Source organism: Malania oleifera, chromosome 11 (genome assembly GCF_029873635.1).
Source record: "Malania oleifera isolate guangnan ecotype guangnan chromosome 11, ASM2987363v1, whole genome shotgun sequence".
Classification (NCBI taxonomy): domain Eukaryota; kingdom Viridiplantae; phylum Streptophyta; class Magnoliopsida; order Santalales; family Ximeniaceae; genus Malania; species Malania oleifera.
The window spans coordinates 42,937,745-42,965,517 of record NC_080427.1 but is presented as its reverse complement, the minus strand read 5'-3'; the positions used below and the strand labels follow the sequence as shown (position 1 = coordinate 42,965,517).

Here is a 27,773-nt window from a genome sequence, read left to right as displayed (position 1 = left end):
ATAATCAAAAGGAGAAGATCACATGATCTCTCTTACAAACATGATAGTAAAAGAAACACCAAATCAAACAAAAGGAGCAATCAAAGGATATGAAACATATTAAATCTATCAAAGATAGCTCTGTAAGTGTACCTTTTTATCACCTCAATCAGTTCGGGAGGAGATATGATCTTACCTTCGAACTTTCTCCTGTTCCTGAAGTGCCAAATTAAGTAAATCGTAGCAGCCAAGCCGATTTTCTTCCCCGTTGGTTGAATCCCGGTGCCTCTAGCTTCCTTATGCAGCCATTTTAATGCTGCCTTTAAGGAAGACATTTCCCTTCTTAAGCCAAGCCAAGCCTTAATTTGACCCCAAATCTCTTTTGAGAAGTGACATTTAAAGAAAATATGATCAATAGTTTCCATCTCAGAATTGCAGAAAACACAATCTCTATTGATGCCATCCCCAATTAATTTGTCATTCGTAGGAAGCCTCCCTTTAACTCCTAGCCAAACGGTAAATGCATGTCTAGGAATACTTCCACACTTCCAAACTTCTTTGAACCAAGGGACATCATTACCTTTGTTTCTCCAGTACTCATAAGCCACGGATGATGATATTTGTCCATCCACAACCCACTGCTCAATCTGTCTCTCTGCTGCCCTGCTACTCCCACAATTCTGAATCAGATGATTTTTCAAATCTACTAATTTTTTTCCACAAGGGAGAATCTTCATGTTTGGCCTGGGTTTCCCAAAAATTAGAGTCTCTTACGTAAAAGTGGTGCATCCATTTTACCCAAAGAGATTCTTTTTTACTTTGTATGTTCCACAGGGCTCGGGAAAGTAGTGCATTGTTCCAGAATTTGAGATCAAAAATCCCCAAGCCCCATTCTTTTTTTGGGAGGCACATTTCTTTCCAACCAATCGGAGGTTTTTTCCTGCCACCCCAAAAGAAAGCTCTACACAATCTAACCACATGATCAAGAACAGATTTTTGTACTTGGAAGATGGCAAGCCAAAAGCATTCAATGCCTTGAATTACAGAATTAACAAGCTCCAATTTACCTGCATAGGAGATTGTTTGAGATGGCCACCCACATAGAAGATTAGAGATTCTGTTAATCAAAGGTGAGAAGTGCATTTTGTTTAGTCTTGAGGCAGCAAAAGGGATGCCCAAGTAGCGGAATGGGAAGTCCCCTTCCTGGAAATCTGAAATCAACCTAATTTGTTCCAACTCCACAGCTTTAATTCCCGCATGGAGAATGTTAGACTTCATATTATTAGCATGAAGCCCAGAACACTTTGAGAAAGCATCAAGACACTTCATTAAAGCCTGCACCGAGTTCAAGTCGCCTCTTGAAAACATAACAAGATCATCCGCAAAGGCTAAATGAGAGATTTTAAGATGCTCACATCTAGGATGAAATCTGAAGAGTCTGTCTTGTTCCAACCCAGCAAGCAATCTTGAGAGGTATTCCATTCCAATTACAAACAAGAGTGGTGATAGCGGATCTCCTTGTCTTAGTCCTTTTCTTCCTTTAAAGAAACCATAGTATCCACCGTTAATGGAGAGAGAATAACTGGTAGTGGTAATGCACTGCTCCACCCACTTTACCATTCTTCCAGGAAAGTTTAGTTTTATCAACATCTCTTTGATAAAATTCCAGGCCATCACGTCATAAGCTTTTTTTAAGTCCACCTTTAACAAGCATCTGGGAGACACTCTTTTCCTTGCATACTTCCTCACTATCTCCTGGACTAAATATATGTTTTCCACCATGCTCCGATGCTCAACAAACGCTGATTGTGCAGGATTCACTATTTCTTGCAGGCTCGGTTTGATTCTCCCTGCAATTATCTTAGCAATCACTTTGTACAAGATACTGCATCATGAAATAGGTCTATACTCATGGACGGAGTTAGCATGTTTTGATTTGGGGATTAAGGCAATGACCGTGTGGTTAATTTGCTTCAGCAGCTTTCCCGAATTAAAGAATTGCATTACCGCATTAGTAAGATCTCTCCCAGTTATGTTCCAGGTTTTTTTGAAGAAACAAGCAGTAAAACCATCTGAACCCGGTGATTTATTATCTCCAATACTAAATAGAGCATTTTTGACTTCTTCCTCAGAGATTGGAGCAACCATTTGATCAGCTTGTGTTACATTAATAAGTCTGCCCCTAGCAATAACCTGAGCATCAATGCTTTCTGTATGCTCCTCTTTACCAAGGAGGTTTTTGTAAAAACCAAGAAATTCCTCTACCACTTGCTGCTCGGAAGTCGTTCTTTCCCCGTCTTCTTTCATTACAGCAGAGATGTGGTTTCTATGAGTTTGTCTTCTCATTAAAGCGTGGAAATAGGAGGTCCCCTTATCACTGTCCTTTAAGAATTTTGCTTTAGCCCGCTGGGACAAGAACTGTTTGTTGGCTTCTGCAAGTCTGTTGGCCAAGCCTTTGTTTTCCTTTAATTTTCTTTGAATTTCCAGATTCCCAGGAGAGTCGTGAAGCAACTGTTGGGTCTTTACAACTTCCTCCATGGCCTTTTCAGCTCTGCTAGTGATGAGAGAAGTGTAAAGAATTTTGGTTCCTGAGAGGTTGTTTCAGTCCTTTCAACTTTTCCAAAAATCTGTATTGGGCATATCCCTGAACATTCAGCACCCAACCCTTCTTTACTCATGGGTGATGAATTTTCAGATACTCTTCCCAGATTATCTATCAAGGCTATCTCTAAGAGGAGATTGACTTTAATATTGATTTGGTACTAGAAATGGAGCTTATGTCAACTGCTTCATATAGAATGACATTAACTAGACTAGGGCAACCTAGGGTGCAACTAGAAGATTTTCTCGACAAATAATTTGTTTGACTTAGTATATCATCATAGGTTGCACCTATGTTATTCACTAAGAAACATAATGGGGCCTTGAGGTTATGCATTAATCATTGGAAGTTGAATCACGTTACAGTAGGAATTAGTATTGACTTCTAGGGTTTGGTGGATTATTTGATTAATTGGTAAAATCCCAAAATTTTTGAAGATTGATTTGTAACCAAATTATCACCAATTAAGATTTGGGAATTACACATCCCAAAGATAGAATTGAATACATAGTAAGATTACTATAATTTTCTGGGGTTACAAATTGGGGGTTACCAATGCACCTTGCATTTTCATAGATATAATGAATCAAGTTATTCAACCATACTTGAATCAATTCATTATAATTTTATGGATGATTTTTGGGGTATTTTAACGACTCAAGAAAGGCATGAACAACATTAGTGATTAATTTTACAAATATTATGAGAGCATCAGTTTTATGTTAAACAGGAAATGTGGGTGCTAGACAACTAATACAAAATTTTTGGGTCATGTCATAATCAAAGGATAGTTATCAATTGATTCTTATAAGGTTATGTCAGTGTTAAATCTTTGGAAGATTGGAGGTGAAAATTAAAGTTTTTAAGTGTTGGTGTTAAAGCAAGGTGTATTAGGACAGGATGTATAATTCATCGATTTATGTTAGCTACCAGTTCTAATAGAGTTGTTTAAAAGATTAACTCAAAACTTGTTAGGTTAACGATGGATTTTACTTGGGGTTGTATTCAACAAATTTCGAATACTAAATTTTTATAAGAAGGGGAGAATGTAACGCCCCAAAAATAATTATTACAGGAGGATGTAGTGAATGTAAAAAAATAATAATAATTAAAATTAAATTAAATTAAAGAAAAAAATTCATTAATTAATTGGTTAATTAGTTAATTGATTAATCAAATAAATAAAAGTATCATGATATAAATTTAATATATATATATATATATATAATAATTTAATATTATAACATACATAAGAATCCAGCTAACTTCCTGAGGATTCAATTGACCTGAATTCTAATTTCACTCTGCGCGCCCAGAAGCCTCTCTTCCAATGTCTCTCACGTCGTTCACTCATCTCTCACTCCTTCGTTCCTCCTTCCCTTTCTCCTCAATTTCTTCTCCAATATTCGGCCGATTGATAAATAGAAAATACCACTGGGATCCTATCTCTACTACCGACATTTTTACCGAAGTGGATTTGTCGTAGGAGCGACGTAGGCATCGCTCCTGGGGTAAGGTAATCTCTCTCTCTCTCTCTCTCTCTCTCTCTCTCCCTCTCTCCCTCTCCCTCTCTCCCTCCCCCCCCCCTCTCTCTCTCTCTCTCTCTCCTCAAATTTTCCTTAAATCTCCAGGCAAATCGACGATCGGACACCACCACAGGGTCCTAAGTTTGATCCTCATCATGTTGGTTGGGGCAGATTTTTAATTTGAGTTTCTTAAGCACCACTCCAAGGCTAGGGTAGGATAGTGGAAATATATCCGTTAATTATTTTTAAAGTTTAATAAGTATTGAGAGTGTGTGGACCTATGAAATATTAAAATAATTATTATTCTAGGGAGTTGAATTGATTAATCCGAAAAAAAAATGTGAATTTTAGGGTTTTGAGCGTCAAACGCTACGGGCATAGAATTTGGGTATTTTAGCGAGATCTCAATAAGTCAGGTAAAGAGAATAAATTATAATAGTCTTTTTTGAAAATTACTAGTTGGGAAATATGAGAAATTGAAACATGATATTTTACTTGAAATTATTATGATATAAATATCAGATGAAAATTATGTGGCATATGATTTATACTGAAATGTATTTGAAATTGGGTTTAATGATTTACATTGAGAATAATGAGGTTTTGAAATGTGTAGCAAAATATGATATTTGAAATGTGGAAAATGATGAAAAGTGATAAGTCAATGACTACATTCTGAGAAATTATGAAAAATTGAGCATACATCTGTATGCTAGAAAATGGAAGAAATATGAAATGTTAATATTGTTTTATTAAGATATGTGGAAAAACGTGAAATGAAATATATATATATATATATATATATGTATGTATGTATGAGATGAAGTGTGTATTGAAATGTTGAGAATGAAATAGAAGAGGATGAGAACCTAATGTGAATACTGAACTGTAAATATTGATATATTAATATGGAAATGGAAATATTGCAATGTGAAATCTGCAATATAAATATTGAGGTGTGGAAATTGAAATGTGAATCCTGAAATGTGTATACTGGATTGTGAATATTGAAAATGGGAATATTGCAATATGAATACTAGAAATGTGAAGATTGCAATGCAAATGCTGCAATGTGAATATTGAAATGTGAATAATGCAACGTGAACACTGCATGGTGAATACTGACATGTGAAAGTGGAAAGGTGGAAATGAAAACCCTGATGGATGGATTGCGATAATGAGCATGGTACCATTGCTACTGGTGATTACGTGCAACCACACGGACTCATGGAGCATGTGGCGTAACAGTCGAATGAGCCAATGTGGAGGGTAGTTTTGCCCCCTGGAGTCCAAACCAGGGTGAGGCAGGCCATTCGTACTAGAAAATGGGTATATAATATGTTTATTTTGATCTAACCGGGTAGGCCAACTGTGATTAAGATCCAGCTTTCGAGCCGCACAACCCTAACCATGGGGGGAAGCATGGCGTGGAGAAATATCCTCAGGGCAGCCATGAGTTACAGACGTGATATGCACTGGTCACCGAGGACACTCGTCATGCCCCGAACCCACAGATGGGTCATAGGTGTGAAAATAGAAACCTAACCTGTTTCTGTATCAATTAGACATACATGATACAATACTGGCAGAGGGTCCAACCCCGTGGGGTATACGGAGCGAAAAAAAAAAACATACACATACACATCCATACTCATTAAATACGCAGCGAAAAATATCCATTCTATCCATATAACATACCATACAAAAGTCTATACAACACTAGGATATATGTTCCCCATAGTTACAAAACATACTTCGAGTGTCTACAAAAACCATCACGACAACCTGGTTACAAAACTCGTACCTATCCAGGCACTAACTATAGCTAAACAACACCCCCGCTTTCGGATGCTAGGATGTTAGTTTCAGCTACCCGAAGGACCTGAAAACATTTGTATATACATTTGGGGTGAGACACCTCTCAGTAAGGAAGAAAGCAGGTTATATCAGTGCGTGACATACCAGTGTTATTTTACGTAAAACATAACACCATACAATACAATACAGTTTCGAAACATTTCCATATAGTTCCATACAGTTCCAGTATTTTCAAAAACTCATTCCAGTACATACGATACCCAAACATACGGTCAGTGTTGTCACACTCAAGCAACTGATACCCTGTGATAACCAAAGCCTTACAGCAGTACGTCGCCAATACGGTGTAGCTCACACCCAACGATGACCAACCGGAACACACGGGCGATATTTCACACCATTGGATATAGAGTCAGACACTCTCACCCACAGTAATGAACCGGTACATGGCGCAGCGTACGGTAATTAGCCGCCACTAGCTGATTTCACGAAATCTGGAATCATTTTGGAACTCATGTTCCTATACTCATCAACGTAGGGTAATTAGCCGCCACTAACTGTTTTGTAAAATACCTGGAACAATTACATACAACCATGCATTCCACACTTATTTGATATATCGTAAATCATATCATTTTCCAATTCAAGCATACAGTTTTATACAAATATGGATACAATCACCTCAATAATACAGTATACATAAAACATACAGTTTTTCCAAACAAAGTAAAGATGATACCCGAAAAATCCCAATTTTCCTGAAAACTGTACCCCGAAAATCTTGCATTTTTACCTGATAGATTTCTCCAAATAAGTAGTCAAAACATACATACGATCGTAATCTATAGGTTTACCGATCTTGATTTAAAAAATAAACTGATATAAACAGAATCCCCTTACCTTAACCTGAAATCGAGCCACGAACTCTACGGCTCGCAAAACTACGAACCGAGACACCAAAACCTAAACAACGCAGAACAATACTTCCTTACAATTCGTACTACTACACATATTTCGAAACAAAAATGGAAACCGAGCCTTACCTTGATTTTGGACCAAAACCCAAAACTACTTGGAACAAGATTTCGATCCACTATTCGCGAAGAGAATCCTACCCTGATCTACGCGGTAACGTCGAATTTACGAATCAGGTGATGAACGACGAAGAAATCTAGAGAGAGAGAGTGGTCTTCAAGTTCTAGAGAGAGAGGGAGAGGATTTTTTTTAGATTTTTTAGCTTGGAAGTAATGGAAACTGATATTTATAGCCCTTGACTCAGTCGTCCTCGTCGACGAGTCACTGAAGACACCTCATCGATGAGACGGTGACCTCGTCGATAAGCTTGAGATTCCTGGTTTCCCAATACCTCTCAACTTCTCCTCGTCGATGAGCACCTGAACTTCGTCACCGAGTACAGAAGGGACTTTATCAACAAACTCTGGCTTCGTCGACAAAGCTTGTCCACTTTACCAATTTACCATTCTTTTATATAATTAATTCATATATCACGGTTCGGGCTCTTACAACCTCCCCTCCTTACAAAAATTTCGTCCTCAAAATTTAAAATCTCCTATTACGAACTCATTTATACTATTGAATACATACGCACTCTAAGAAGAACCAGCGGCCATTTATACACAACCCCGTCACAATACATACATACATACATACATTCCCTTGCTTATGGCGAAGGAATACCGTGGTTACATATATACACGACATCGAGAGCTCATAATAAAATAGGACTCTCCCAAAGACTAACCACACAACACTAATACGATAACAGAGTACTACATACATACATACATACCCATCCAACCCTGCTATCAAACTACTACTCAAGACAACTGCGGATACTTCCGGCGTATTTTCGCTTCTAATTCCCAAGAAGTTTCTTCAACCACGTGATTCCGCCACAAAACCTTCACTAACAGTATCTCCTTGGTATGCAACTTCTGAAATTTTCGGTCCAGAATCTGAACTAGTACTTCCTCATACGCCAAAGCATCCCCAAGTTCCAAGAACTCGTAACTAATAACATGCTACGGATCCAGCACGTACCTCCTCAACATAGATACGTGAAATACATCATTGATCCTCGAGAGCGCAAGGGGTAGTGCAATCCGATAAGCCACCGGACCCACTTGTTCTAGAATCTCGAATAGTCTGATATACCTCGAGCAGCTTGCCCTTCCTCCTGAATCTCATCACTCCTTTCATCGGAGCGATTCTCAGAAATGCCTTACTCCCCACCTCGAACTCTAGCTCACGGCGGCGAACATCTGTGTAGCTCTTCTGCTTCTCTGATCTGATTTAATCCTCTCTCAGATCAAACCCACCTTCTCAGACACCTACTGTACAAGTTCAGGTCCTAACACCTGAAGTTCACCAATCTCATCCCAATACAAAGGAGATCGACACCACCGACCATACAAAGCCTCGAACGGTGCCATCCCGATACTAGCCTGGAAGCTATTGTTATAGGCAAACTCCACTAGTGGCAGAAATTGAATCTAACTACCACTGAAGTCTAACACACAAGCTCGTAACATATCCTCCAAAATCTGTATCGTCCTCTTTGATTGTCCATCAGTTTAGGGGTGTAACACTGTACTAAAAGTAAGCCTCGTCCTCAGTGCTTCTTGCAAGCTATTCTATAATCGAGAAGTAAACCTCGGGTCTCGATCTGAAACAATGGACACTGGTACCCCGTGCATTCTTACTATCTCATGCATGTACAAGTCTGCTAGCCTATTCAAAGGGTAGCTAACCTTCATCGGTAAAAAGTGAGCAGATTTCGTCATCCTGTCCACTATTACTCAGATAGCATTCTGCCCGTGAAGCGCTAGTGTTAATCCAATAACAAAGTCCATGGAAATGTGCTCCCATTTCCACACCGGAATAGTTAAGGGCTGTAACGGCCCTGCCGGCCTCTTATGCTTAGCTTTCACCTACTGACACATCAGACATTGTTCCACGAACTAGGCAATATCCCTCTTCATACCACTCCACCATAAGGACTCGTGCAAATCCCAATACATCTTCGTGCTACCCGGATGTACCATATACAAGGAATGATGCGCCTCCTCCAGAATCGTCCTTCTGATCTCGTCACCGTTTGGAGCACACAACCTGCTCCCCAAACTTCAACACACCTCTCTCAGAAATGTTAAAATCCGCAACCAATCCCTGTTGTACTTTCTCCATAGTCTCAACCAACTCCGCATCCCTAGCCTGCACGGCTTTAATACGCTCAAACAAAGTCATCTAGATCACCAAGCTAGCAACGAAAGCTTGATGATCACCAACCACCAACTCTATTTCAAGGCTTTCCAGACCCCGTCTGATATGACGTTGAGCTATAACTACAGACACTACTGCATGCTCTAACTTCCGACTCAACGCGTCAGCTACCACATTAGCTTTCCCAGGCTGATAACTGATTGTGCAATTGTAGTCCTTGATCAACTCCAGCCTCCGCTTTTGCCTCATATTCAACTCCTTCTACGTGATAAAGTACTTGAGGCTTTTGTGGTCAGTGAAAATCTCACACCGAACACCGTACAGGTAGTGTCTTCAGATTTTCAGGGCATAAACTACAGCGGCCAGTTCTAAATCATGCGTAGGGTAATTCTTCTCGTATTCCTTAAGTTACCGAGAAGCATAAGCAATTACCTTACCCTGTTGCATAAGCACACATCCCAAACCTTTCAGAGATGCGTCGCTATAAATTACTAAATCGTCATTCCCTGAAGGAATATGTCAAGATCGGAGTAGTAATCAATCGTCGTTTCAGCTTTTGAAAACACTACTCACAATCCTCGGTCCAATCAAAATTCACACCCTTCCTGGTCAATCGGGTCAAAGGCCCAGACAACTTAAAAAATCCTTCCACGAACCAACGATAACCCGTCAGTCCTATAAAACTCCGAACCTCCTGCACACTTTTCGGTCTCGTCCAGTCAATCAAAGATTCAATCTTGCTAGGGTCAACTGAGATACCGCCCTTAGACACCACATAGCCTAAGAACGCAACTTGATTCAACCAGAATTCACACTTCTTCAGCTTGGCATACAGCTTCCTCTCTCATAGAATCGATAACACCAACCTCAAATGGTTTTCATGCTCTTCCGAACTCCTCGAGTATACCAGAATGTCATCGATGAATACCACTATGAACTGGTCTAGGTACTTATGGAAAACCCCATTCATCAGATCCATAACCACCATCGGAGCATTCATTAGCCCAAAAGGCATGACTAAGAACTTGTAGTGGCCATATCTAGTTCGGAAAGCAGTCATAGCAACATCCTTCGATCGAACCCTCACCTGATGATACCCTGACCGTAGGTCGATCTTCGAAAAAACCTATGTTCCCTGTAGTTGGTCAAAGAGATCATCAATACAAGGCAAAAAGTAACAATTCTTCACAGTTATCACAATAATCAATGCACATACGCATCGAACCGTCCTTCTTCTTACAAATAAAATTGGAGCTCCCCAGGGCAATAAACTAGGTTGTATAAAACCCTGGTCCAGTAGTCCCTCCAACTGCTCCTTCAACTCCCGAAGTTCTGCGGGAGCCATCCGGTACGGAGCTTTAGAGATCGATGTCTTGCCCGGCAGCAACTCTATCGCAAACTCCACCTCACGATCCGAAGGTAAACCGGGTAAATCTTTTGAAAACACATCCAGAAACTCGTTGACCACTTGAATATCCTCGAGCCTCAACTCCTCCTGCGATGGTTCCTTCATGTAAGTTAGGTACCCCTGACATTCATCCAAGAGTAGCCTCCTCACCTGTAATGCCGATAGAATCTATGGCGTCGAACGCAGACACGATCCCATAAACTCATATTCCTGCTTCCCAGGAGGTCTGAACACCACTACCTTCCTACGACAATTAATCACTACATAACTAGCGAATAGCCAATCCATCCCCAGTATGACATTGAACCCAAACATGTCATATACTATAAGATTCACCAGTAGAAGCCTTCCCTGAATTATCACTGGGCAGTTTCCTAACATCTTACTACAAATTGTTACACTCCCAGTCGGCGTAGCCACAAACAACCTTTCATCCATCACTTGGGTTTTAACCCAACACAACTTCACAAAACTAGCAGATATAAACAAATGGGTTGCTCTCGAATCAAATAAAACGACAGCTCTATTCGAAAGCAGTAACATGATACCTGTCAACACATTCCCAGCGTGTTTCGTATCTGTTGGAGTAAGTGAATACACCCTCACCGGAGTCGTGGTTGTTTGGTAGTTTCCCTGAGGCATCTGATTACTCCCACGGTTCTGACTCTATGCAGGCGTATCTCTCCTCGATGCCTGACAGCTCCGTGACATGTGGCCTGGCTTGCCAAAGTTGTAGTAGTTACCCTAGAATGGCTGACATTCGCCATTGTGCCTTTTACGCCACTTGGCGCACGGTGCGGAGGATGGATCCCCTTGAGAATTATGCCGCTCGGTGTTATGCCGATAACCTGAACTGTAGTTCTTCTTCTTCTTCTACTATCCCTGCTGAGGACCAGTCTGAGACCCAGAAGATATTGGCCTCTTCCTTGGTTCTTGCACCACCTCGTCTCACTGGAGGTCGGTCTCAACTATGGTGGCTTTATCCACCAAAATAGAGAACTCGCGGATCTGCAGCATCCCCACAAGCTGGCGGATGTCTTTTGTCAGACCCCTCTCAAACCTCCGAGCCTTTCCGTACTCATTCGGGACCAAGTACGGCGCGAATCGAGATAACTCAATATATGTGGCTGTATATTTCTGCACCGTCAGGGTACTCTGTATCAGGCCCGAGAACTCATCGGCCTTCGCATCGCGAGTGAAAGCTAGGAAGTATCTCTCGAAGAATATCTCCTTGAAGCGGCCCCACGTCATACCCAATGGACCAACTCTTTGCTTCTCAAGCAGATTCACAGCAGTCCACCAACGCCCGACCTCTCTAGACAGTTGGAAAGTAGCATAAAGGACTCTCTGCCTATCTGTGCAGTGGAGGACTTCCAGAATCCTCTCGGTCTTCTCGACCCAGTCCTCTGCTATAATTGGACTGAGTTCTCTTGAAAATATCGAAGGGTGCATACGTGTAAACCTCTCAATGGTACACCCCGCATCGGTAGGAGAGCTCTCGTGTCTTCTAACACTTTGCTTGATTTCTTGCATAACCTGCCTCATCAAACCTCGTGGTACGGAAGGAGACTCATCACTTGCAGTCCCCTCAGAGCCACTATCCAAGTTGCTATCCTTGGGTTCCATTATGAAAATAGAATAGGATTCGGTTAGAATTCCTACATCATACATAGTTAACACAATCATTAGAACTAATCATGTAAACTACCACTCTAACAGGTTCAGGTCTGTCCTATCACAATGACATGAATCCATCAATGGTTTGCCGTGATCTTTCTGAAATCGTCATTCCAAGAAGAACACAAAAGACCGCCAACGAGTCCCTGTCTAGTAATAACACAATCCTCGACCTACTCTACCCATTTCCTACATCCTATACTCTGGTGTGTACACATAAATACACCTAACCAAGTCTACAAGACCTAACAACCTGGTTAGCTCTGATACCATGCTGTCACGCCCCGAACCCATAGATGGGTCCCAAGTGTGAAAATATGAACCTAACCTGTCTCTGTATCAAATAGACATACATGATACAATACTGGTAGAGGGTCCAACCCCATGGGGTATACGGAATCCCAAAAAAAAACATACATATACACATCCATACTCATCAAATACGCAGCGGAAAATATCCATTCTATCCATATAACATACCATACCAGAGTCTATATAATACTAGGATATACGTTCCCTATACTAACAAAACATACTTTGGGTGTCTACAAAAACCATCACGACAACCCGGTTACAAAACTCGTACCTATCTAGGCACTAACTGTAGCTAAACGACACCCCCGCTTTTAGATGCTAGGATGTTAGTTTTGGCTACCCGAAGGACCTGAAAACATTTGTATATACATTCGGGGTGAGATACCTCTCAGTAAGGAAGAAAGCAGGTTATATCAGTGTGTGACATACTAGTGTTATTTTACGTAAAACATAACACCATACAATACAATACAGTTTCGAAACATTTCCATACAGTTCCAGTATTTTCACAAACTCATTCCAGTACATACAATACCCAAACATAGGTTAGTGACGTCACACTCAAGCAACCGATACCCTGTTATAACCGAAGCCTCATAGCGGTACGTCGCCAATACGGTGTAGCTCAAACCCATCGGTGACCAGCCGGAACACACAAGCGATATTTCACACCCTCGGATATAGAGTAGGACACTCTCGCCCACGGTAATGAACCGGTACATGGCGCAGCGCACGGTAATTAGCCGCCACTAGCTGATTTCACAAAATCTGGAATCATTTTGGAACTCATGTTCCTATACTCATCAAAGTATGGTAATTAGCCGCCACTAGCTGTTTTACAAAATACCTGGAACAATTACATACAACCATACATTCCACACTTATATGATATATCGTAAATCATATCGTTTTCCAATTCAAGCATACAGTTTTATACAAATATGGATACGGCCACCTCAATAATACAGTTTAAATAAAACATACAGTTTTTCCAAACAAAGTAGAAATGATACCCGAAAAATCTCGATTTTCTTGAAAACTATAACCCAAAAATCCTGCATTTTTACTCGATAAATTTCTCCAAATAAGTAGTCAAAACATACATACGATCGTAACCTATAAGTTTATCGATCTTGATTTAAAAAATAAACTGATATAAACAGAATCCCTTTACCTTAACCTGAAATCAAGCCACGAACTCTACGGCTCCCAAAACTACAAACTGAGACACCAAAACCTAAACAATGTAGAACGATACTTCCTTACAATTCGTACTACTACACATATTTCGAATTGGAAATGGAAACTGAGCCTTACCTCGACTTTGGACCAAAACCCAAAACTGCTCAGAACGAGATTCCGATCCGCTATTCGTGAAGAGAATTTTGCCCTAATCTACGCGCTAACATCAAATTTACGAATCAGGCGATGAATGGTGAAGAAATATAGAGAGAGAGAGTGGTCTTCAAGTTTTAGAGAGAGAGGGAGAGGATTTTTTTAGATTTCTTAGCTTGGAAGTAATGGAAACTGATATTTATAGCCCTTGACTTGGCTGTCCTTGTTAATGAAATGGAGTCCTCGTCGACGAGTCACTAAAGACACCTCATCGACGAGACGGTGACCTCGTCGACGAGCACCTGAACTTTGTCGCCGAGTACGGAAGGGACTTTGTCGACGAACTCTGGCTTCGTTGACGAAGCTTGTCCACTTTACCAATTTACCCTTCTTTTATATAATTAATCCATATATCATGGTTCGGGTTCTTATAACACTCATGGGCTAGATGGTGAGATGTAAATGGGAAATGAAAAAATGATGAAAATGGGAAATGAATGAGCGTGAGTTAATAACATGAATAATTAAAGTGAAGTAAAACACTCTGCCTGAGGTCTTACTGAGTAAGGTGAGTGCCCTGATAAGTATCAGTTGTAGCCAAACCCGTGTTAATCGGGCAAGGATACAAACGATATCAAAGTAGAGGGGAGCTGCATGTATGGGCGTGTAATCTCCCCTATTCTCGAGAACTTTGCTGGTAAACATGGGTTGTGTCACGCCCCGAACCTGGAAATGGGGCTTAGGGGTGAATTTAAGTAACCTAACCTGTTTCTGTATCAATTAACACATACATGATACAACACACAAAGAGGGTCCGACCCCGTAGGGTGAACGGATGCCCTATGTACATACATACCAACGTCTATACTCATCAAAATACGCAACAGAATACGATCTTTCTTTACATAAACTGTACCATACCAGAGTCTATACCATATAAGGATAGACATCCCTACAAATACCATACATACTACGGGCATCTACAAAATCCATCATGACAATCCGGCTACACAAACTCATACTTATCAGGCACTAGCAGTAGCTAAACGACACCCCTCGCTTTCGGACGCTAGGATGGTAGTTTCGGCTACCCGAAGGACCTGAAAAACATTTGTATATATTCGGGGTGAGACACCTCTTAGTAAAGGAGAAAACAAGTTATATCAGTGTGTGGCATACCAGTGTCATTTTACATACTTCATAACACTATGCATACGATACAGTTGAAACAATTCGTACAGTTTCAAAACAGTTCCATACATTTCCATACAGTTCCATATAGTACCAACATTTTCCATACAGTTCTAGTATTTTCACAAAAACCATTCTAGTTCATCCATACGATACTCAAATACATACGTACATACATACATACGGTCAGTGTCGTCACACTATTTTCAACTACACCAGGTCACCACAGACTCACAACGATTACATTGCTACACACGCAACTACACTGCGACGATTGAGGCCCAATGGTGAATCCATTGCTACATACGCAACTACACAAGGTTACCTAGTCTCACAACGGTTACGTTCCAACACATGAAACTACGAAGATCTACGACTCAGGCCCAAAAGTGAATCCATTGCCACATACGCAACTACACAAGGTCACCTAGTCTAACCCCGATTACATTACCACGTGCAAACTACGCTGCGACGACCTAGGCCCATTGTGAATCCATTGCTACATACGGTGTAGATCACACCTTCGGTGACCAGCCGAATCATATTGGTGATATTTCACACCCTGGATATAGAGCCAGCCACTCTCGGTGTTTGGTAATTAGCCGCCTACCCCGGATAAAAAGTCGGCCACTCTCGCCACGGTAACTACCTGAAACCTGGCTGTTTTACAAATACCTGGAATCATTTTGGAACTCATGTCCCTATACATTTTAGCGTACGGTAATTAGCCGCCACATAGCTGTTTTTACAAATACCTGGAACATTTACATACATACACACATACCACACTTATTTGGTTTACGGCAAATCCTATCGTTTACAATTTCAAGTATACAGTTTATGCAAATATGAATTACGGTCATCTCAATAATACAGTTTTAAAGCAAACAAACAATTTTCCAAACAAACAAGAGATGATACCCGAAACCCCCAATTTTCCCGAAAACTGTGACCCGAAAATCTCATGTTTTTACCCAATAGATTTCCCTAAATAAGTAGCCAAAACATAAATACGATCGTAGCCTACAGGCTTACTGATCCTGATTTCAAAAATGAACTGATATAAACATAATCCCCTTACCTTAACCCGAAATCTAACTACGAACTCTATGGTCCTCAAAACTATGAACCGAGACTTCGAAATCTACAAATCACAATACTAAACATACTTACAATTCGTACTACTATACATATACTGAATCAGAAATGAAAATCGAGCCTTACCTCGATTTTAGCCTGAAACTCGAAATCGCTCGAATCGAGATTCCGATCCACTAGAAATGTAGAGAATTTGCTGATCCTCGCTGTCACTTTGGATTTGTGAATCTGGCGACAAATGGTGAAGGAATCGAAGAGAGAGAGAGAGAGAGCTTAAAAAATCTAGAGAGAGAGAGAAATCCAACATACCCAGGATGAATAGCTAACTGATGTCATGTATTACCCCCATGATGGGTTGTGCAGCCCGAAGGCAGGACCCGACAATGGCTGGCCAACCACTGCCGAGTAAAAAATGTCTGTAAGTACGATGGGCCCGCCACACCCTGGTCCGGATTGCCAGGTGGATGTCTACACTCTACACTGAAAGCCACATCGACTATCCATCTCCCACCCCCTTGTGGGGTGGTTAGCACCAATCTGATCATAGATATTTGATCTATAAGCTACGGTACCGTGCTCCTGAACTGAACTAAACTAACATCCGGGTTCTGATAACATATAATACATGATAATATAGCATCTTTCATAATTTCATAAATACGGCTTCGTGCCGAACATTTCATAAATATGGTCTTGCACCGAACATTTCATAAATATGGCCTCGTGCCAAAATCATACGTAAAACACGGCCTTGCGTCGAATATCTCATACATATCATTTTGAAAATAAATCAATTATCATGTATTTTCAAAACTATAATCAATTGCATTATCTCATAATTCCTAAAAACATGCTTTACTCGTAAAATCTTCCATATCATAATACTTTTCATGAAAAATAACAATCATGCCACACAAAGCTGGGTAAATCATACATTTCATTCTAAAATCATAATTCCCGTACAACAACAGTATTTTCCTAAATATGCATTTACTCCATAATATTCAAATATCGTACATATTTCTCAGAAAATCAATTTGCTCATAAATAATAGTTATTTGCGTGAAAAATAATTGCTTTAATTTATTCTCTTACCTGACTACTGAAAAAGCCCCTAAAATATCCTGGTCTAACACCTGTAGGGTTTCCTGATCAAAGCCATAAAAACAACAACCCCCAAAACCAAACATCAGTATTTCTTCGTAAATAACCTTTCTTATAACTATGGAAAGATCAAATTTGGCATAAAAAACCTTACCTCAACTTAGGGACGAATTTCAACTCAGTTCCATTGACGATCTGCTCCGGCAGATATGGAGAGAACTTCTCCAAGAGCGTTGTTGTGACTTCAGATCGTTGAATCAGCGGAAATTCGACCCGAAATCGAAGAGAGAAGGAGAGGGAGCTGAAGGGAGGAGAGAGAGGGAGTTTCTGCGCTGAATTTCATAAAAAATATGAGTTTTTCACTATTTATAGGGCTGGATATGTCGACGAGCCACGTCATCTCGTTGACGAGTCCTTTAATAATTTCATTAATGAAACCCACTCCTCGTCGACAAAATTCAAACTGCCCAAAACCTCTCTCGGTATTTCCTCATCGGTCACCTCGTTGACGTGGCCTACTACCTTCTTCTCTTCTTGTTTCCATTTTCCACCCTCTTAATCATTATTTAAATATAAAAACCCCAAAAAGAGATATAAAAGATTAGTGGAATGATTTCAAAATAATAATAATAATAATAATTAAATAGATTTAAAAAAAAGGAAAAATAATAATAATTAAAATTAAATTTTATTATTATTATTATTATTATATATGTTAAAGCACCTGAAGCAAAGAAGCTTCAGGTGCCTTCAAGATAATTCCTGCGCAGGCACCCCCCCCACCTTTCTTCTTCTTCTTTTTCTTCTTTTTCTTTTCTTTTCTATTATGCAGCTTCTGAACTCTCTCTCTCTCTCTCTCTCTCTCTCTCCTCACGTTCTCTCTCCCTCTCTCCTCGATTTCGTGGTGGATTTTCGCCCGACCGAAAATCTGAAGATACCACTGGACTTCATTCGTCGCTGCCGTCATTTCTACCGGAGCGGATCGGTGGTAGGAGCGGCGTAAGCGTATTCCCTGGGGTAAGCCATTTTTTCCTTTTTCTTTAATTTCTTACAAAATATAAGCCCAATTGAAGAACAGACACTACCACGAGAATCTAGGGATGATTCTTTACAAGTCTAGTGGGATAGAATTCTCGTGGGGGTGTCGGGCCAAAACCTCAAATTTGGGGTGCAGGGGTTATTAAGGGGCTCATTTTTAATTAATTAGCATTAATTTAGAAATACTAAAATAATAAGCATTTGGGACTGAAGTAGGATTTCTGGAATTTAGGTCACGGGTGTAATTTTGGGACTCGTAGGCAAAATTTGAAAAATTAAGTGGGGATGTTAAATAATAGTTTAAATATTAATCTGAGGTATATGGAGCCTAGGGAAAGCTAAATGAGTATTATTTTGGAGAAATAGATTAATTAATTTGGGGAAAATGTAAATTGCAGGAGTTAAATTTCGGGCGCCAAGGGCGTAGGATTTGGGTCCTAACGAATTTCTCAGTAGTTAGGTAAAAGAATAAACTAAAACAATTATTTTTCATGTAAATTATTATTAATTATGAGCAAATTTACTTTCAGAAAAGCATATGTTATATTGTTTATGAATGAAATGTGCGATTAAGAAAATACTGCTATGATGATTAAAATATATATGTATGTATGAGATGCTGGAAAATCACGATTTTAGAATATGAAGTATGACTTTTAACAGCATATGTGTGGCATGAATATTATTTTATGTGAAATGTATTAGGATGTGAAATATTTTACGAACAAAGCATGGTTTTAGGTATTATGAAAAGATGAGTTATGTTGTGATGATTTTGACGATTATATGATAAATGATTTATTTTCAGAATATATATACCTAAAACGATTTTGAAGCGAGGCCATGTATTTATGTTATCGGCACGAGGCTGTATTTATGTTATCGGCACGATGCCGTATTTATGATATCGGCGCGAGGCCGTATTTATGTATGATTTCGGCATGAGGCCGTAATGATGTTATATATATGATCATGTATTATATGTTATCACAACCAGGATGTTAGTTTAGTTCAGTTAGGAGCTCGGTACTGTAGCTATATCGTAGATAAGATATCTACGTCAGATTAGTGCTAACCATCCCACGAGGGGATGGGAGATGGATAGTCGATGTGGCTTTCAGTAGAGTGTGGACATCCACCTGGCAGTCCGGACCAGGGTGTGGCGGGCTCATCGTACTTACAGGCATATTTGACTCGGCAGTGGTCGGCCAGCCATTGTCGGGTCCCGCCTTCGAGTTGCACAACCCGTCATGGGGGGTAATACATGACACCAACTAGCTATTCATCTTGGGTATATGTCTTCAGTATTACCGGTATAACAGATGTTTTATGTAAGATATGACTTACTAGAAAATATGAAAACATGTGATTATTCAGTATGATATGATGAACGTTTACGAAATCTGAAATGTACAGTATACGTATAATTGCATTAAATATTCATGTTGCCACACAACTGTATTTAGTTTATTTTTCCTTACTGAGAAGTGTCTCACCCCCAAACTTAATTAATTTTTCAGGAGCCCCTGAGGGACCGGTGGGTCAAGGCCGCCGTTGAGCTAGTGAGATTACCCTGTGAGAAGGGTAAGATTTTGTAATAAGGTCAGAGTTATTTTGTATTCGACCCTAGAGATATATTGATGTATATAAGGATGTATAGAAGTACATTTTTATAATGTTATAGAAAGCTCTGGTATTATGCTTTATGGATGGATATTTGGATTTTATGTTTACTGCTGCGTAGAATTCCGCTGTGTTTGACAGTGGTCCCCGCTACCCACGGGTTCGGGTTGACCATTTTATTTATCATGTGATATTTTATATTAAGAAATTGAGGGACGTTACATTAAATACTATTATTTTTCGGGTCATTACATTACATTGCATATCACTTTAAGTGACTCTTTCCCATTTACATTGTTCACATTTCACATTTCATTCCATTGTCATTTCATTGCCATTTCATTCCATTTTCATTTCATTTATTCGTACTACTACCGCTCTTTAGCTATCATCAGTTAGTCCACATAGAAATAAGTTAGAATCTGCTAACACAACTCCTTTTAGCTGTCATCAGTTAGTTCACATAGAAATGCGCTAAAATCTGCTAACATGACTTTCAGTTGTCATACATTTACATGGTTGCATTAACATACACAAGCAACATAGTTCATTTTATATTTTATTTTCATTGTATTACTTACTTAGCCTGCATCTCATACATATAACGTATATTTGCACAAAACTTACATTTACTCATGCCACATAATTTAATAATAAAATTCATACATATTCCTTGTAAAATAAGCCAACCCACATTTAGCATTTAAATACTGAAAATATAATTTCCATTTCTTACATAGTTTCCCAGAAAATACCTTTCGCTTTCATCAGTTCACTTTCACATATACATAACTAAATAAGCAGTCATAAGCTTAGAAAACATAATTTACATGGTTGGCATTTTAAAACCCATACCAAAATATATACATAAGCATAACATAATTCATTATTTTTTATTTCATAAAACCTGATTTAATATACAATTTCCCCTTACCTGGATCCTTGAACTAGATCGACAGGAATCCCACACAGACGCTCGCAACGCTCACCCGGACCTTGATTCAAAAACCTAGTTCAATTAAATCAACCATAAATAAAATATTATTTTTTAATATTTCCTAGGCCCTTAAATACCAAATAAATATTTATACCCTCAAATATAACCAATTTACTAAATTCTCCAAATCCCACTCTCGCTTTGGAGTGGGGCCTAGAAAATCCCAATTGAAAATTTACTCATGCCAAAATGCCGACAATCACGACTAGGACCCCGTGGTGGTGTTTAATCGTCGATTCAACGACAGATTTAAGGAGAAATTAAGAATTTAAAGGAAATATACCTTTCCCTAGGAGTGGTGCTTATGCCGCTCTCATGACAAATCCGCTCCAGTAAAAATGTCGGTGGTGGAGTTAGGAATCCAACGGTACCTTCCATTTTTCAATTGACCGAATATTGGCCGAGAAAATGAGGAGAGAGAGGAGGAAGACAGAGGAGTGAGAATGGATGCAGAAGAGAAATTGAGAGAAATGCAGAGACGCGGCTGAAGAAGATGGAATTGGATTTCAAATTGAAATCCAATCCATTCTATTACATTATATATATATATATATAAATAACTTTATTCAAAATATTTTCTTTACCATTCCTTTTTCTTTAATTAATTAATTAATTAATAATAATAAATTAATTAATTAATAATTACTCTTAACTTTTTTTTTTTCCATACTACTTTTTTTACTTGTTTGTTTAATACATTAATTTAATAATGTTTAACTAATTAATTGATTAATACTTTTAATTAATTAATTAAAATTTTTTTTTTCCAGGTTATTACAACATAACCTATCCAAGCCTCTCCTGCAACTCTTCCATAAATTGATACCTTTGACGATTGATTAATTGAGAAACCTATCATACTTGCTGACTTTACGAAAAAGTTCCTTGCAAGCTTTGCATACACCATGCCCTGCTCACAAAACTTCTTGAACACCAGCGTACTCAGTTCCAATATCTAACTTGAGGAACTCTCTTCCTATCTGGTACTCCACCTCAGCCACAAGTCACACCTGGCAAACATCTCCAACTTGTGCCACATGAGGTACCCTTAGACATTTCGAGATAACCTCATGAAGTACCCATGTTCAACCCGTGATGTTGCTCTCACGGGTCCCCAAACATCCATAACAATGTAGTTAAGAATACCCTTCATTTTGTATACGCACCGTTTCCTATCAAAACGGAATCATAACTCACCAATGTGTAAGAGGTAAACCAGAATTTGTTGGGCGTTATGTGAAAAGAACATCCCGAGTCTAGGATCCAAGAATTTGTTAGGCGTTCTGAACCTGATGAAGTGGAAAGCATCTCACAATCACTGCTCCCCAAGTCTCCTACCACTACATTTGCGAATTTCGACGAACCCTCTTAAGTTTTTCCTTTCCCCTTCTCCCACTCCGGACACTCCGATTTTATGTGCCCTATTTTTCCACACTTAAAACAGCGAACGTCATTCCTCCTCCTAGACTGCATTTGAGTTTTATTACCACTAAATCCGCTCTAGGACTTACCTTTCCCACGATTCTGATTACCCTTCGCCACGAGCCCTTCACCATGTGAACCTTCATCGTCGGCCTTCTTCCACTGATGGAACCCTAACAATGCACTCGTGATGTCCTTCAACTTCGGGATTTCTTTCCCCCGAGTCAACGTTGTAACCAGATTCTCATATGTAGGTAGGCAATTCAGCAGCGTCAATGCTTTGTCCTCTTCCTCGAACTTCACATTAGCTAGCCCCAAATCACTAATGATCTGATTAAATGTGTTGATGTGTTGAGTCAAGTCTGAACCCTCTGCCATCTTAAGCCAATATAATTTTTGTTTCAGATACAATTTGTTCGTCGATGACTTGGACATGTACCGGCGCTCCAGTTTTAGCCAAATCGTTGCCGACAAGTCTTCATCCATGACATTATAGAATATGTCATCCGCTAGACATAACTTGATAGTGGACACAACTCTAGCTTCCAACTCCTTTCAACTTGCGTCGCCTATGCCTTCCGGCTTCTTTCCATATATACCCTTGCTGCACCAGCAAGTCCTTCACCCTCCTCTGCCACAGCCTGAAGTCCTCATTCCATCGAACTTACCAACCTCCAACCTCACAGAAGAAATCTCAGTCATTGAGAACCAATAGCTTTGATACCAATTATTGTTCACCACACCAACAATCACCCGAGTATGATACCAATTGTTGTTCCCAACAATCAGCACTCAGAAACCAATTGTCGGTGCCGAGTGTGTGCAGTAGAAGACCTCACACGAAGTCTTATGAAACAGTAAATGGAATAAGCAAGCAAGCACTCGATGATGAACTCTAAACAAACAATTACTCAACAATGAGAATCAATGAAAGTAATAATCAAAACACAAGAATTTACGTAATTCGGCGATTTGCCTACGTCCACAGGAGCAGTGACTTTTTTCACTATCTTAATGAAACCTACATCAAGCTTAATCAAACTACGGTTACATAATAATGATTATATACTAATCTAATACGTACGGAAGACATCTAGTATATGTAAAACAATTTCGTAGCGATCCTCCATAACAATTTCTTCTAAAAACTCTCCTACTGATCTTTGAATCATAATTCTATAGCATTTGCGAGCAAAACAGTTGATAGTTTGAAGCCGAGAATAATACCTCTACAGCACTGCCTGAAACTGTCGACAATTTGCCCTCAATCTTGCAATCTTGCAACTCTCTTTGTCCCCAATTCATTGTGTTTTTCCCGATATACATATTCCACTCAAAATATGAGTAACATTCCCAACAAATAAGATCGAATCCCTTTAGCAGCAACCATCTTTTTTGTTTAAGAGGAACTGAAGCACCGCATTAGTGTTTTAAAATGAAGTCCTTCGAAAATATTTCAAATGCCTTTCAACAAAAAAGAAAAAGATAATGTAAGAGATGACAGACAACACTTTTGACACGAAAGATTAAATTCCAGAATCGTCGGCCCTTTTGCATTAGTGACATAATTTCAATTAAAAATTAAATGGTAAAGCCAGCAACATTGAACATACTCATTCACTACGGTCAGCTGATAAAGCACAGCACAGCACAGCACCAAATAGGACTATAGCATGAATAAAAGATATGCGCGCGCACAAATCCAGAGAATATGGGTTTTTTTCATATTAGAATATAAATATCCAACTCTTGGTTGAAATGATTTAATAGTAAAATGGATACAGTTCTCACTGTAACAAACTTGAATTTCAACATCTGTTTGCTCTTTCATTTTCAATACTCAGAGATGGTGATGCATCAGGATGAGAAAATTAAGTCGGGACGAGATAAAAGCTCCCATCCTGATGATCCATCAACAGCAGAGAAGCAAAAATTGCAATTAGCAAAAAAATAAGCCCACAAATCAAATTAAAAGTAGTCTTCTTTCTTTTGGTCCTTTCAGTACTAAGTTTCTGCGCTCCAGTTACAGTTTCAGGATCAATCTCACAAGAAACTTGCGGATCAGCATCATGAGGAACATCATCCGTCGATGACACGGATTCAGACCCATCTTTGAACTGCCCAACACTTCCAGGGGACTTTTCATTCCCTTTGACCTCATAATTCACACCATGCGAGAAACCATGTTGGTCACATTTTGCTGTTGGGGTCCACTCGTATCTGCTTGAGGAAGGATCTTGGAACCGACTGGTCTGTTTCTCGGAGAAGTCTGAGTTTATATCAATTGGGTCCTGCAGAGAGCGAATGAGCTTCCTCGGAGTTGTAAATATCTTAATATTGTCGACATTGATCTGAGAGCGAGACCTCTGAAGCACAAGATAGAACACATGTAATTTATATCAGCAATTGTAAAAATAAATGAACAATAAAATTTGTTAAAAACATTTGACATAAAAATTGCAACCTGCAATTGCAGCATCAACCATGTGACACATCCCGCAGTGCTATATTTTCTCTAAACATGATTCTTGCTAATGGAATTGTCATTAGAAGTTAAAGAGTTCAGTCCATGAACTCCTGAACTACTTGGAGATTGTGCATGTTTTTCAGTATTGAATGGTAGGTAACAACCCAGTTATTTTGAGGACTTCAGATATATTTATTCTTTTGCAATTTTAAAATCCTTAATTGCAACTGAAACTGCCAGAAATACGAAACTGTTTTTAATCTCAAATACCAAATTAACTTTTCGGTCTAACAATATGCAGCAGTTTTTCCCATTTTTGCTTCCTACAGTTTCCCTTTCTGCCATTTGGTAGCATCATCTGCACTTGGTTTTTCTGATGCACACATCTTTGCGTGAATGCAAAAATCATTTTTGCACCTAAAAATGGAGTTCATTTCAAGTAAAATGTAGGGTGCAATTCATATTGCTATTTCTTCTTAACTCATACTCAAATTGTACCATGATGAAGGTGGTTATTTGTGCAGTGTCTATTCAACTTACAGATACACTCTTTGAGATTCCACTCCTAGCTTGCAATTTCTGGGTCAAAGAAGAGCGAATAAATTCTTTAGAAAAAAATTACCTGGGGACTGGGAGTCGTACTTCTCACCTCACCATTTCTAGAACTTTCCTGCTGGAACCCTGCAAAGCCATCTGTACAATCTCTACTGTCACCAACAAGTTCATCGAGACCAGAGTGATCCGAAAATGTATTAGAAGTGGGGCTCCCACTAACAATTTCTGAGAATAAACCATCTTTGAGTGATACATCAACTCCTCCATTCTCGTACCTCCACAGCTTCCGGTTCACACTCCGACAATCATAACCCAAGTTACTGGAGACCTGCCTCATAGAAATGGGAGAATCAAGGAAAGAATCATATCCAACAAAGGAATCAAGTGTCTGCGACTCAGGTGATGCAAATACAGGAGATTGTTGTCCTGCACTGAACAAATTTTTTCTCCGCGAATTTTCTCTCCTGCTAGTATTTGATCCAGTGATTGAAGCCAAATCCTTGTCGAATTTTGACCCTTTCTCCACAGCTATTTTCCTTGCAGTTTGCAAGGCTTCAAATGCAGCACCCCTTACATAAGCCATTTGATCAGATTGACAATTCTCCATCTCTTCAATTATTAATGCCAGCTCAGAAAATATGCTCCTGGGATCCAAACACTTCATCAAGAAATTCACCGTTTGAATTGCGGACAGCCTTTTTTGAGAATTTCCTTCTGCAATACCAACATTCAAAATCCGCAACCCAGATTGTATGAGCAATCTTGCATAGGCTTCGACAATAAAACCATTATGCTTGGCCAAAGCCATGACCAAGCCCATGTGTGAATTTATGTGTGTGGGCTTATCCTCCAAGGTCCCAGCAACCCTTAGACAAACCTCATTCACCATCTCATCAGAAGCAAACCGCCAATTATCAGAGTCAACAAGAGCCTTCAAACAAAGGGCTGCCCCAGAAGAGAGGCTCTCTTGGGAGCCCATTAAAGAATCCGAAAGAGGCTTGCAGAGAGAGTGAATGATATGCCTTTTCTTGTCTTCTGGGGTGGTTGGGTTAATTCCATATCTTGCAATGGCTGGAACAACCTTAGAGCAAGCCTGGTGAAGGGCAAAAGAGCCTGCACTTGATTTTAAGGTCTTGATGATGGTGGCCATGATGTTGTCTATCTGAGGGACAATGTTGACACCGTGGACTCGTGCAAGAACTTCGAAGAGTGAAATTGTGTATTCTCCAGACGAAGAACCCGTTTCTTTGGTTTCCGAAACCTGGGCAAGAAAATGCGGGATCGCCTTTGAATCCAAGTCTTTCACATATGATTTGAGCGCCTTCATTGCTAATTTGCGACTATCAGCATCTTTATCAAGATTTGCCAGCTCGCGTCTTACTATTGGGCTGAGATTTCTTACCATTGCTCTTTTCACCAGAAGACAAGCCTGAGCAACCAACTAATTGTTTAGAGTCAACAAGTCTGTAGTTGAGCTATTTGTGAAAATTGTGGGGCAGAAAATCAGTATGGGTTTTCTGTTCAATCAAACAACAGACCGTATGAACCTAAAAGATTGGAGCTTTGAGGTTCTTTGACGGAAACAGCCAAGAAAAAAGAATTTCGATTTCAGTGACTGAACTTGCAGACCAGTAATTCAGAAACAGCAATAATGGATGTCTCAGATTTTGAATTGCTTTTAACATTTCCCAAAAAAAGGACGAAAAACAGAGAAATTAAACTTGAAAGACATAAAGCGCACCTGTTTTCAACAGTGTCCCGCTGTCTGTTATTTCGCTGCAATCTGTTCTCCCCTTCTACTACTGAGAGATTTCAAGAATGGAGGCGGCAATCAGTGTCTGAGAGAGAGAGAGAGAGAGATGTAAAGAAAGATCGAAACTCTTGTCAAGAAACAAAAAGAAGAGGAGAAATCACTGATGCATTCGAACATGCAACAATTGGACTGCAGAGAGGAGAGAGAGGGAGAGGGTTTTAGCTAGGGTTTGATATACGCTCCAGTATGAGCCTGTTTTTCGCATTGTCTGAGCAGGAGGAGAGGTGTTTTCCATTTCTGGGCTCAGGGGGTACCCTTGATTTTCGAATCTTTTCTTGAAATGCCACCGCCGTCCCCTTCCACTTCACTTTATTACTAAATATTAAGTTCCCCCGGACCAAACTGCCCTCTACAATCATCCAAATTACACCCAACTACACTACACTGTCAACACTCCCTTTTTGTTTTATGTTTTTTGTTTTAAATATTATTTTTATTAATTACTAACCAGTGTGCTGAAAAATTTCCCTACTCAGTCAACACTGTACAGTGCATAAATTAGTTTTTAATATAAAAAAAAATTTATTTGAAAGCTATTAGTTTTGATTTTAAAATAATTATG

At 39.5% G+C, this 27,773-nt stretch overlaps 1 protein-coding gene across 3 annotated transcripts; it reads right to left on the bottom strand.

Annotated features, from left to right (window-relative positions):
• Window positions 1-24,077: 24,077 nt before the first annotated feature.
• LOC131167878 (protein SINE1) lies at window positions 24,078-27,471 on the bottom strand. 3 transcript variants are annotated; one of them, XM_058126907.1, is made up of 3 exons: window positions 27,140-27,471; window positions 25,466-26,969; window positions 24,078-24,742 (listed from the first exon to the last, which is right to left on the bottom strand). In XM_058126907.1, exons 2-3 carry the CDS (start codon window positions 26,801-26,803, stop codon window positions 24,248-24,250), a joined length of 1,833 nt encoding a protein of 610 aa, XP_057982890.1. In that variant the 5' UTR covers window positions 26,804-26,969; window positions 27,140-27,471; the 3' UTR covers window positions 24,078-24,247. The 3 variants fall into 3 exon arrangements, with proteins under 3 accessions (XP_057982890.1, XP_057982893.1, XP_057982891.1); XM_058126910.1 differs by having other exon boundaries at window positions 25,466-26,839; XM_058126908.1 differs by having other exon boundaries at window positions 25,466-26,827.
• Between the last annotated feature and the right edge of the window lie 302 nt (window positions 27,472-27,773).

Excerpts from the sequence above, each read along its gene's own strand:
- LOC131167878 (XM_058126907.1), bottom strand. The coding sequence starts at position 26,803 with ATGGTAAGAAATCTCAGCCCAATAGTAAGACGCGAGCTGGCAAATCTT. Across the intron at positions 24,743-25,465 it reads GTACGACTCCCAGTCCCCAG|AGGTCTCGCTCTCAGATCAA; the intron begins GTAATTTTTTTC and ends CTTGTGCTTCAG.